An 11,153-nucleotide genomic window follows, 5' to 3' on the forward strand; every position below is an offset into this window, starting at 1 on the left:
ATGGGAGCGGTCTGATGATTGGTGTCTATCACTTTCTCCAGAGGTGGTTCCCCCCATAGCCAAACTTAACAACTTTGTGATCTTTCCGTGTGTGGCTCTTCAAGCCATCTTCCTGTGTCTGCATCCTCTACACTCTCATGGTCTGCCTCCTCAGAGAGAGAGAGAGAGAGGGAGGGAGGGATGGAGAGAGGGAGGGATGGAGAGGGAGAGAGAGAGAGGGAGGGATGGAGAGGGAGAGAGAGAGGGGGGGGAGGGAGGGAGGGAGGGAGAGGGAGTGATTAAGAGATAGAGGGGGAAACAGAAGGACAGAGAGAGGGGGGAAATGGAAAAATCGAAATACAAAGACAGGAAAAGACAGACGGTAAACGTGACAAAGAGACGGTGAGAGAAAGAGAGAGTGTGGGGGGGGGGGGTGAGTGCGGGCTGCAGCAGTGCGGTGCAGTCCCTCTCCCTCGCAAGGAGGCTGGCAGGCTGCGAGAGCAGGCCCGTGCGCATGCTCCCCTCCGCTCCGAGGAGCGGCTAATGCGGTTATATAACGAGGCAGCGCAGCCGACGTCTGCTGTGAGACGGGTGCCAGGTTGCTCTGGTTACGTAAGGCAGTCAGAGTTGGACGGGAGAAACACGGCCAACTCGCACCACTCTGTGTCCCCCCGTTCCACCAGACCTGTCTTTCACCCTGTCTCGCGCTGCTCCCCTCTCTCTTTGTGGGCCTCCCTCCCTCCCTTCCTCTCTTCCTAGTCTCCCTCCCTCTCTTTTTCTTACCTGCGCATGCCTCTCCTACTTGGCTGATGTGCTGATGGCCTGAACTCAACTCTGAGGACACTGAACATGCTAGGTGCAGATGCACTGAGCCTTCTCAGCGAGACAATCCTTTTTGCATTTTACAATGTTATATAAAAAATATAAATATAATTTTAACAATAACGTGAATACTGTTTATATACAGTATATGTGACATCAAAAAATTGCATATAGAAGATAGAGCAGAAAATCAGGATGAACAGTATACCATTTAAGCTTCCTGAATGACTTGAATTATTCCCTACCTTCATCTAATTGCTCGGAAATAAACCTGTTACATGTTGTGTTATGTGTGTTACATACTACATGTGCTGACTGGTCAGGCTGTTTGTTGTTTCTATGCGCGTGTGTGCATGGGTTGCGTGTCATGAATCAACACCTGAGATCTCTGATGCTCATTGACCTTTAGAGCACCACTGGGTCTTGGTCAGTGAGGTGGTCCCTCCAAGCGTCCCTGTCACCTCCAGACCCACCATGACTGTCAGCTCCAAACCAGACCCACCATGACTGTCACCTCCAGACCCACCATGACTGTCAGCTCCAAACCAGACCCACCATGACTGTCACCTCCAGACCCACCATGACTGTCAGCCTCAGACCAGACCCACCATGACTGTCACCTCAAGACCCCACCATGACTGTCACCTCCACACCCACCATGTCCCTGTCACCTCCAGACCCAAAATGTCCCTGTCACCTCAAGACCCCACCATGACTGTCACCTCCACACCCACCATGTCCCTGTCACCTCCAGACCCAAAATGTCCCTGTCACCTCAAGACCCCACCATGACTGTCACCTCCACACCCACCATGTCCCTGTCACCTCCAGACCCAAAATGTCCCTGTCACCTCCAGACCCACCATGTCCCTGTCACCTCCAGACCCACCATGTCCCTGTCACCTCCAGACCCAAAATGTCCCTGTCACCTCAAGACCCCACCATGACTGTCACCTCCACACCCACCATGTCCCTGTCACCTCCAGACCCACCATGTCCCTGTCACCTCCAGACCCACCATGTCCCTGTCACCTCCAGACCCACTATGTCCCTGTCACCTCCAAACCCAAAATGTCCCTGTCACCTCCAGACCCACCATGTCCCTGTCACCTCCAGACCCAAAATGTCCCTGTCACCTCCAGACCCACCATGTCCCTGTCACCTCCAGACCCAAAATGTCCCTGTCACCTCAAGACCCCACCATGACTGTCACCTCCACACCCACCATGTCCCTGTCACCTCCAGACCCACCATGTCCCTGTCACCTCAAGACCCCACCATGACTGTCACCTCCACACCCACCATGTCCCTGTCACCTCCAGACCCACCATGTCCCTGTCACCTCCAGACCCACCATGTCCCTGTCACCTCCAAACCCAAAATGTCCCTGTCACCTCCAGACCCACCATGTCCGTCACCTCCAAACCCAAAATGTCCCTGTCACCCTGTCGCTCTGGATAAGAGTGTCTGCTAAATGACTAAATGTCACCTCCAAACACACATGCTCTCGCACACACACAGGAACACACACGCACACACACATGCTCTCGCACACACACACACATTTCCGGTTCATCACTTACATTGTTGCCAGGGTAACTGTGTATCTTCTTATCTCTGGGTCAGACGGGCTGTTGAAGTGCAAATCGCTGTTTGGGTTTGCGCGCACACACACACACACACACACACACACACACACACACACACACAAAGAAACAATAGACAACCTATGCTGCATGCACAAACACGAATATATATGCAAACAGAATTAACCAAAAAAACACTGACAAACTCACACTTCCTGTTTGTCTCTCTCTCTCTCTCTCTCTCTCTCTCTCTCTCAACTCCTCGTGTGTGTTCTACCTATGCTGGACTGACCCCCAGTCTGGAATATTGATCTGAGGCCAGAGCCCGTGGTTGACCCCTGCCACAGTCCCTCTGTGGGTTATGCAATGTGCTAGCATGACTGCTGGGTTAATTGGATTGAACTGGCCAGAAGAGACAGACATTGAGTCAGCTGCTGCTGGCTGCTCTCCTCCTCCCAGAGTCCCAGGTACAGTCACCGTAACTGTGTGGCTGAAGCTGTACCTCTGGCTGGACAGCTGGGACAGTATTTGATGAAGTCCTAGACTGGATTGTGTGTGTATCCTAAGTCGAGAGCTTCTTACATCTCAGAGGTGGCTTTCCTGTGGTATCCCCGCGCACTCTTGCCATAAACTGACTAGTATGGCGGCAATAGAGTTCTGTCTATTAAGGTGTGTCAGCAACCGTTACATGTCTTTCAAAAAACAAACCGCTTCTTTACCCAATGAATACAGAACGTCGCACTTTTAACAATCGTCACGTCACCTGATTGCGGCCATAGTGAATTAGAAGGAAGGGACTGATCAGGAACTAGTCAGTTTTTTTTAAACCAATCATTCTTTCCTTTCGCGCGCACAACCTCATTAATATTAATGTTAAAATATTAATATTCCACAGAGAGACGGGAAGGGGGCGGGGTCCTCAGTACGTCTCGTGCGGGTTGGTGCGGTGGCCAGGAGTCCTTGCGTAGAGCGAGATGGTGTTTTTGTTGTGCTGATCAGCTGAAAGTGGCGTTTGTAGTCCCCCTGTTTGTCAACGCAGAGGGGGGGATGTAGCTAACCTTTTCAGTTTGGTTTCAAGGAGCACTCGCGCCAGCTCTGCTCTACACTCATTCTACACTCGAAACATTCCAGGAAATGCGGTCTTCTGGCCCGTTCGCTTGAGGATAAATGGCTGCAACACGCACAGAATAGAAACCGTAAGTACTATTTTACTTTGACAGTAAAGTTATATAGCCTATACGTATAAGTGTACTGTATTGCATATGTTTCTATATGTAATTCAGTTTTGTAATAATGTTGCCTAGTCCAACTGTGAGACTATACCGCCCTGTTGAAGATGACTTCAAACCAATGTGAACTTGAGGACGTCAGGTCTGAATATAAGTAGCCTATACTGTGTACGTTTTAACTGTTGCCACGACAGATATGCGTAGTCAAGCATGTAAGACACTTGTGCCACCTGAAAGCATATTATGTCACTCTGTTATTTTGTCAGAGACATGGATTCATTTGATTGTTTTATTACAGTTTTGGGTAAATTCACGAGATTATTTACTCGCGAATACAGTGTGTTGTTGGTTTGCACTAGGAGTTCTGAGAACAGCCGATTCTTCGATCGTACAGCAACCTAATTCTACATAGTGGGACTGAACTAAACCCTAGAGCGCACATACCTTCCGAAATCCTGGCCAGCGTTCACCAAACATTCTTTTTTTCCAGTCGTTCAACGGACATGTTCACCATCTGATTAATCACCTTGTGGACTACTCGTCTTTCAGTCGAACGGAAAATCGTCACATGTTGGCTATTTTAGCATCGGGACATGTCTCAATAGGACAGATGATGAATGCAGACTGACGATTTCACAGAAAATTAATTACATCATACTTTTTAAGCGACCTTTCATTTAGTTTTGGTTTAGCAATCCGGGCATCTGTTTATGCACGCAGCTATGCTCACGTTATTGCGCATCAACACATCTCTGAGTTGTAAAGCAGTCTCTCTCTAAACTGTCTATGGAAGATAAGATATCCGCCGGACGGTTTAATACTCTTAGATATGCGGTGGCCAGTGGGCTAAGGAATTATCTGTTTGTTTGGTAAGAGACCGCTGCCTTATTGCGCGCGGCAGTCGCGGACAGACACAGATGTTGAGGCGTGCAAGGACAAAGAAATAACTACTGTTCAGTCTCTCTCTCTCTCTCTCTCTCTCTCTCTCTCTCTCTCTCTCTCTCTCTCTCTCTCTCTCTCTCTCTCTCTCTCTCTCTCTCTCTCGTCTTTCTTGTACATATATATATATATAAAAGATGTCTAAAAAGTGATGACCTGACTTGACCTGGCTTGCCTTCTATCCTCATCGGCTACCATGCAGGCATGAAATATCAAATACATCTGCGTGTGTGAATATTCTGGTTGTGATGTCACTGAAGTCCTCCTTCTTCCCCTGATCAAAGTTGTTCCTTCTCTGGTCATATGACAAAGTAGAGGGGAAACACACTGAAAAGGTCGAAGGGCAACAGAGAACATACAGCATCAGTCTGACGGTACACAGAGCTGCGGAGAGGGTAGTCAGTTTTCACAGATGAAACCTTATGAATCCCCCTTCCAAGGAACCGAGGTCTTGTCATCTCTGCTGCCTTACTCAACACGGCAGCACAGTAAACCAAAGGACTAATGCAGCTTCCTCTGCACTTCAACAGTGTTATTGTACACTACAGTGGTCCACTCCAGTCCAGGACAGCAGGGTACGCTACAGGGGTGGACTCCAGTCCAGGACAGCAGGGTACGCTACAGGGGTGGACTCCAGTCCAGGACAGCAGGGTACGCTACAGGGGTCGAGGCCAGTGTACAGGCCAGCGCAGCCCACTGCAGGACAGCCCGTTTTTAAGACTCCTTTGGAGAGAGCTGTCTGAGGAGAGAGGCCAATATGCAATTATTTCTTATTGAATCAGCACAAAGTGACGGCCTCACAGAGCCGGGTGTTCCAGTGGGGCTGGAGGTGCTGGGGGGGCTGGAGGGGAGTGGGGCGGGGGAGGGGGGGGGGGGGGGGGAGAGGGGGACCACTTGTGGCGCAGGCCGAGGACAGCCGTGTCAGCCCCAGCAGAGAGGAGCTGGCCAGCTCCACGGCAGGGATGTCAGGATTGGTCCAAATCACCGTAAATCATTTTGATCGTCGGGGAACGAGCCTTCGAGCGCTCCCAGCAGCACGGCTGTAGAGTCCCACTACTGTCCGTGGGGTGAGTTTAGGTTCGCTGTTTATTGTAGTGACTTGGCAGGAACACTGAGGGAATACTGGCTTGTTAAGCATCATTACTTTGGTATAAAACTCAAACTCATGTGTTATTATTTTTAGAGCCTGTCATTACAGTGGCCAGTTTCATCGTTGGGGATGGAATTCCAGATCCTGTAAGGCTGGTTGTTGAGTGGCCGTTGGTGCGCTGTAATGTAGACATTTCCCCAGCCTGTGAGCCCAGGTCAAATTCATGTGGTGCCTGTGCTGACACAGGCCTCTGGAGAGGAGGTCACTGAGTTTACCATGTCAGTAAATACGTACGGTGGTTCACGCAGGTTCAGGTTGTGGTATACTGTACAGTAATACTGTGTGTGTGTGTGTGTGTGTGTGTGTGTGTGTTTGCGTCTCCTGCGGATCCTGCCTGCTTGGCTCACAGAGCCCTCCAGATGGGAGCGGCCAATTTCCTGCCAATTAATGCAGAGTCGCTTGACAACACCTCTCATCCCCTCTCACACACACACGCGCACGCACACACCTTGTATACTACCTTCCCCACCACCACCACCGCCAGCCCTCCCTTCCATCTCTAAAACACGGCCGTGGCCCAGCGGGTGGCTGCATACTGATTTGAACGCCCGAAAGGTGTGCAGACTCCAAGATGGCCGCCGAAGCAGGCTCTGCTGTCCTGACCTGCAGCGTCCGGCCGCGTCCAGCCGCGTCCGGCCGCGTCCAGCAACGCCCTGAGAGGCTAAGGACTGCAGTTCTTGAATTCACAATAAGGAAAAGTATCGGCGCATCAAGTCTTTGCATTTCAGTGACTCACTGTACGTATGGTACCAGTGAGGGGCTGGTACAGGACTTCAAGCTCAGACGACTCAGTCAGGGTTGAGGAGGAGAGGGATGACTGGCTGATTTACACACCTAATTGTGTGCTGTGCATGTAGGGTTCGCCGCGCGTGTGTGTGTGTGTGCACGTGTGTCTGTGCGCGAGTGTGTCAATAGCTTTTATAGTTGGCATTGTAGTTGTCAATTGTCCTGCCAGTGCTTGCTTTCCCCTGCCAGTGGTCATTGACACACATACACACACACACACACACACACACTCTCTGTCTCTCTCTCTCTCTCTGTCTGTCTGTCTCTCACTCACTCACTCACACACACACACACACACACACACACACACACACACACACACACACACACACACACACACACACAGGCTGTGTGTTTCCCGTGGCTAGTCCCGGGGACAGAAGTAAACAGGCGGACACAACCTTTTCATGTCCCTGCCGCTGGTCATTAATCCTGTTCTCTGAAACACCAGGGAATAATACAGGCACTGTAACCCTTAGAGAGCGGAGAAAGGGCGAGAGAGTCAGGAACAAGGCCCTCACACACACATGCACACACACACAGATGTGCTAGTGCACACACACATACACATATGCTCACACACACATTCACACATAAACAAACACATGGTCGCTTGACCCCTGACCTGCCAAGTACCACTCTGGAACCTTCTCCACTGGTCCCTACAGGCCCAGGCCTGGGCCCAGGCCTGTAGGGCTAGTGTGTTGGCTGCTCCTCTAGAGGTGGATGTGATGATCTGGCACCTTATTAGCACACGTTGTTGTGTGTACATCTGTGGTTGACTGGTGTTTGATGTTGGTTTTGTGGTCGTGGAAGTCTGTTGCTCGTCTGCCTGTATGGCACACAACAACCGTACGCCTCACAAGGAATTTCCAAAAGGACAAACTAATATCTACAGTATCTTTGTCTGGCGTTTCCTTATCATTCTGGATGGATGTGTGTTAGCCAGCCCTGCTCGGTGCCAGCTGTGGTTATGTAATACACCCTCTCACAGGGCAGCACGAGCAGACAGGCATGGCTGCCGTAACTCTAGCACTGGCCCCGCCTCTGGTTAATGATTACTGTGTTGTTCGGAGCACTCTCTCCAACAACCTGCAGCGGCTAACAGGGTTCCCCTCGGGCCTATTCTGTTACGGCAGGGGTGTCGCGTTCAGACGGCGGTCCAGCTAGGACCGGAGGAGCCCGCCACCCTGGTCCCACCCAGGTAGGGACGAGAGTCGGGGGAGTGTCGACTGAGGGCCGCCGTGGGGATTCCTGATGTGTTGGGCAGGGGGTAGGGCTGGGGCTGGGGCAGGGTCTAGGACTAAGGCTGAATCTAGTACTGGACTCAGGCTGAGACTTAAGCTAGGGCTAGGACTGGAACTAAGGCTGGGGCTGAGGCTAGTGCTGGGGCTGAGGCTAGTGCTGGGGCTGAGGCTAGTGCTGGGGCTAGGGCGGAGGCTCGGGCTAGGGCTGGGGGTGAGACTATGGCTATGATTCGGTTTAGGGTAGGTGAGGGCTGGGGACTGAACAAGGGCTGGGGCTGAGAATGATGGGCAGTATGTGTACAAGTTGTTTAGTCTCTCCCAGGGGTGTTCAGGGGCCTGGTGGTCAGGGTTGGGCAGGGGCCAGGGGTGTTCAGGGGCCTGGTGGTCAGGGTTGGGCAGGGGTCCGGGGTGTTCAGGGGCCTGGTGGTCAGGCAGACTGGTGGAGGTGAGGTCAGGGAGATGAGTAGGTTGGGTGAGAGGATCGTATCCCTCAAAGCATCAAGATGGCAGCACTTTATCTTGTTTTCATGAATGGCCTTATATGTAGTTGCAGGCTTAACCTTCTAAACCTAGCACTGTCTGGATCAGTCCTCACTTTATGTGTGTGTGTGTGTGTGGCGTTAATGCTAGTCTATAAATATGTATTTAGCTAGAGAGGTTTCCTTTTGCCTTGAGAGATCTTAACGCAGATGCATGGCTCGCATACTTATTGATCGATGTTGCAAGCAAGGTATTGCATTTCATTGCTAGAGCTCTCTCTCTCTCATGCACACACACACACTGAACAGACACAGAAAACACACACAACACAGAGGCACACACACAACACACACGCAAACACACACACAAACAGACACACCCAACATACAGCCCCCACTTACACTAGCACATAACCAACACTCAACACACACACACACACACACACACACATACACACACATACACACACACACGAAGATAGAAGGCGGGATTTGACTGGTTTCATGGCTACCACACCCCTCCGTGCGGTGTGTGTGTTAAAGGTTTTGTCATGTTTTGATAACCTCCCTGTTGCATCGCTGTTGCAACTTGCAACACTGGGTTGTTCATCCTTGTGTGTACCATTTCCCACCCACGCATTCCTCAGTGGGAAGGTAGTGTGTTCTGCCCCGTGTGTTGTGACTGACTCACTGCCGACCACCGTATGTGTTCCTCCTCAACCGGATACTTTCACTTTCTGCTCCCTTTCATTGTCTGTGATACATTCTGCTTGTCTCTCTCTCTCTCTCTCTCTCTCTCTCTCTCTCTCTCTCTCTCCCCCTCTGCATGCATATCCGAATGTCTCTCCCCCCTCACCATGCATATCTGAATGTCTCCCCCCCCTCTCCATGCATATCCGAATGTCTCTCCCCCCTCTCCATGCATATCCGAATGTCTCCCCCCCCCCTCCATGCATATCCGAATGTCTATCCCCCCTCTCCATGCATATCTGAATGTCTCCCCCCCCCTCCATGCATATCCGAATGTCTCCCCCCCCCCTCCATGCATATCTGAATGTCTCCCCCCCCCTCCATGCATATCCGAATGTCTCTCCCCCCTCTCCATGCATATCTGAATGTCTCCCCCCCCCCTCCATGCATATCTGAATGTCTCTCCCCCCCCCCTCCATGCATATCTGAATGTCTCCCCCCCCCTCCATGCATATCTGAATGTCTCCCCCCCCCCCTCCATGCATATCCGAATGTCTCTCCCCCCCCCTCCATGCATATCTGAATGTCTCCCCCCCCCTCCATGCATATCTGAATGTCTCCCCCCCCCCTCCATGCATATCTGAATGTCTCTCCCCCCCCCTCCATGCATATCTGAATGTCTCCCCCCCCCTCCATGCATATCTGAATGTCTCCCCCCCCCCTCCATGCATATCTGAATGTCTCCCCCCCCCTCCATGCATATCTGAATGTCTCTCCCCCCCCCCTCCATGCATATCTGAATGTCTCCCCCCCCCCTCCATGCATATCTGAATGTCTCTCCCCCCCCCCTCCATGCATATCCGAATGTCTCCCCCCCCCCTCTCCATGCATATCTGAATGTCTCCCCCCCCCTCTCCGTGCATATCTGAATGTCTCCCCCCCCCCTCCATGCATATCCCAATGTCTCTCCCCCCTCTCCATGCATATCTGAATGTCTCCCCCCCCCTCTCCATGCATATCTGAATGTCTCCCCCCCCCCCTCTCCATTCATATCTGAATGTCTCCCCCCCCCCTCCATGCATATCTGAATGTCTCCCCCCCCCCTCCATGCATATCTGAATGTCTCCCCCCCCCTCCATGCATATCTGAATGTTTTCTCCAAACTCTGCCTGGTCGCATCTCACTGGTTAAAGGTGGCATGTGTATATACACGTGTGCATTTGTGTTGATCTACTTTGTGTGTGTGACTTTGTGCACCTGTGTGTACTCCGAAATGGGAACAACTGCACACCTAACACACACCAAACAGCTCCTCTTTTCCTACCTCCTCTCCTCATCTTCTTCTCCTCTCTCCTCTCTCCTCCTCTCTCTTCCTCTCTTCCTCTCTCCTCCTCTCCTTCTCTTCTCCTCTCTTCTCTCTCCTCCTCTCTCCTCTCTTCTCCTCTCTTCTACTCTCTTCTCTATCTTCCTCTCTTCTCTCTCCTCTCTTCTCTCTTCTCCTCTCTCTTCCTCTCTTCTCTTTCCTCCTCTCTCCTCCGATCCTTCTCTTCTCCTCTTCTCTTCCTCTTTCCAGTTCTCCTGTCATCCTTTCATTCTCACCTCCTCTCCTCCCCTTAGCACACTTCCTAGTGATGGCACTCATTTCATTCCTTAGTGACACTTGGGGTTTGAAAACCCTTGATTGAGGATGTAGGTGAGCTGTGCTCTTACAGCTAGCAAGGCAGTGTCCAGACTTTCCCACTGCACCATCAGGTAAGGTCATAGAAAGAACATGCTATTTAAAATGCTTTTAATTATGCTCGAGTGTAGCGTGACCTGCTATTACCGAGAAGGCTATTCCCTCGACACCCCTTTCAGAAGCGAGCAGAAATAGTTCCTTGTGTGTGTGTGCATGTGTGTGTGTGCATGTGTGTGTTTCTTGGTGGGGATTTCCAGTACATTCGGGGGGTTGTTTATAGACAGCCACGTCATGAAGGCTCAGCCTAAGTGATTGTGTTGGGGTGCAGTATATTTCCACAGCGCCTGTGAGTGTGTGTGTGTATACTCGGCCTCCAGGTATGTGTGTGTGTGTGTTCCCTGGCTGTTAGTGTGTTCCTCTGGTCCTCCTTCTGCAGACCCATGGGGGGAGGGGGTGGGGGGGTGTGAGAGGGGGGCTTGGTGGTCCTCTGTCAGAGCCCAGTTGTACGCATTCTCTGTCTTATCATGAAATTCACTGGACACACACACATTCACACACACATTCACAC

General features: G+C 51.4%; 2 protein-coding genes across 2 annotated transcripts in view; both read left to right on the forward strand.

Annotated features, from left to right (window-relative positions):
- The first annotated feature begins 1,410 nt into the window (after nt 1-1,410).
- On the forward strand, nt 1,411-2,275 carry LOC136944380 (uncharacterized). The gene is made up of 2 exons (XM_067238127.1): nt 1,411-1,544; nt 1,633-2,275. Exons 1-2 carry the CDS (start codon nt 1,411-1,413, stop codon nt 2,273-2,275), a joined length of 777 nt encoding a protein of 258 aa, XP_067094228.1.
- Nucleotides 2,276-3,564: 1,289 nt separating this feature from the next.
- Nucleotides 3,565-11,153, forward strand: part of LOC136944061 (transcription factor HIVEP3) — a 40,376-nt gene continuing 32,787 nt past the window's right edge. Inside the window, exon 1 of the mRNA XM_067237626.1 lies at nt 3,565-3,583. The gene's annotated coding sequence lies outside the window, so the exon portion shown is untranslated. The remainder of the gene's footprint in view (nt 3,584-11,153) is intronic.

Source organism: Osmerus mordax, chromosome 6, assembly GCF_038355195.1.
Source record: "Osmerus mordax isolate fOsmMor3 chromosome 6, fOsmMor3.pri, whole genome shotgun sequence".
NCBI classification, from domain to species: domain Eukaryota; kingdom Metazoa; phylum Chordata; class Actinopteri; order Osmeriformes; family Osmeridae; genus Osmerus; species Osmerus mordax.

Excerpts from the sequence above, each read along its gene's own strand:
- LOC136944380 (XM_067238127.1), top strand. The coding sequence starts at position 1,411 with ATGACTGTCACCTCAAGACCCCACCATGACTGTCACCTCCACACCCAC. Across the intron at positions 1,545-1,632 it reads TCCACACCCACCATGTCCCT|ACCCAAAATGTCCCTGTCAC; the intron begins GTCACCTCCAGA and ends TGTCACCTCCAG.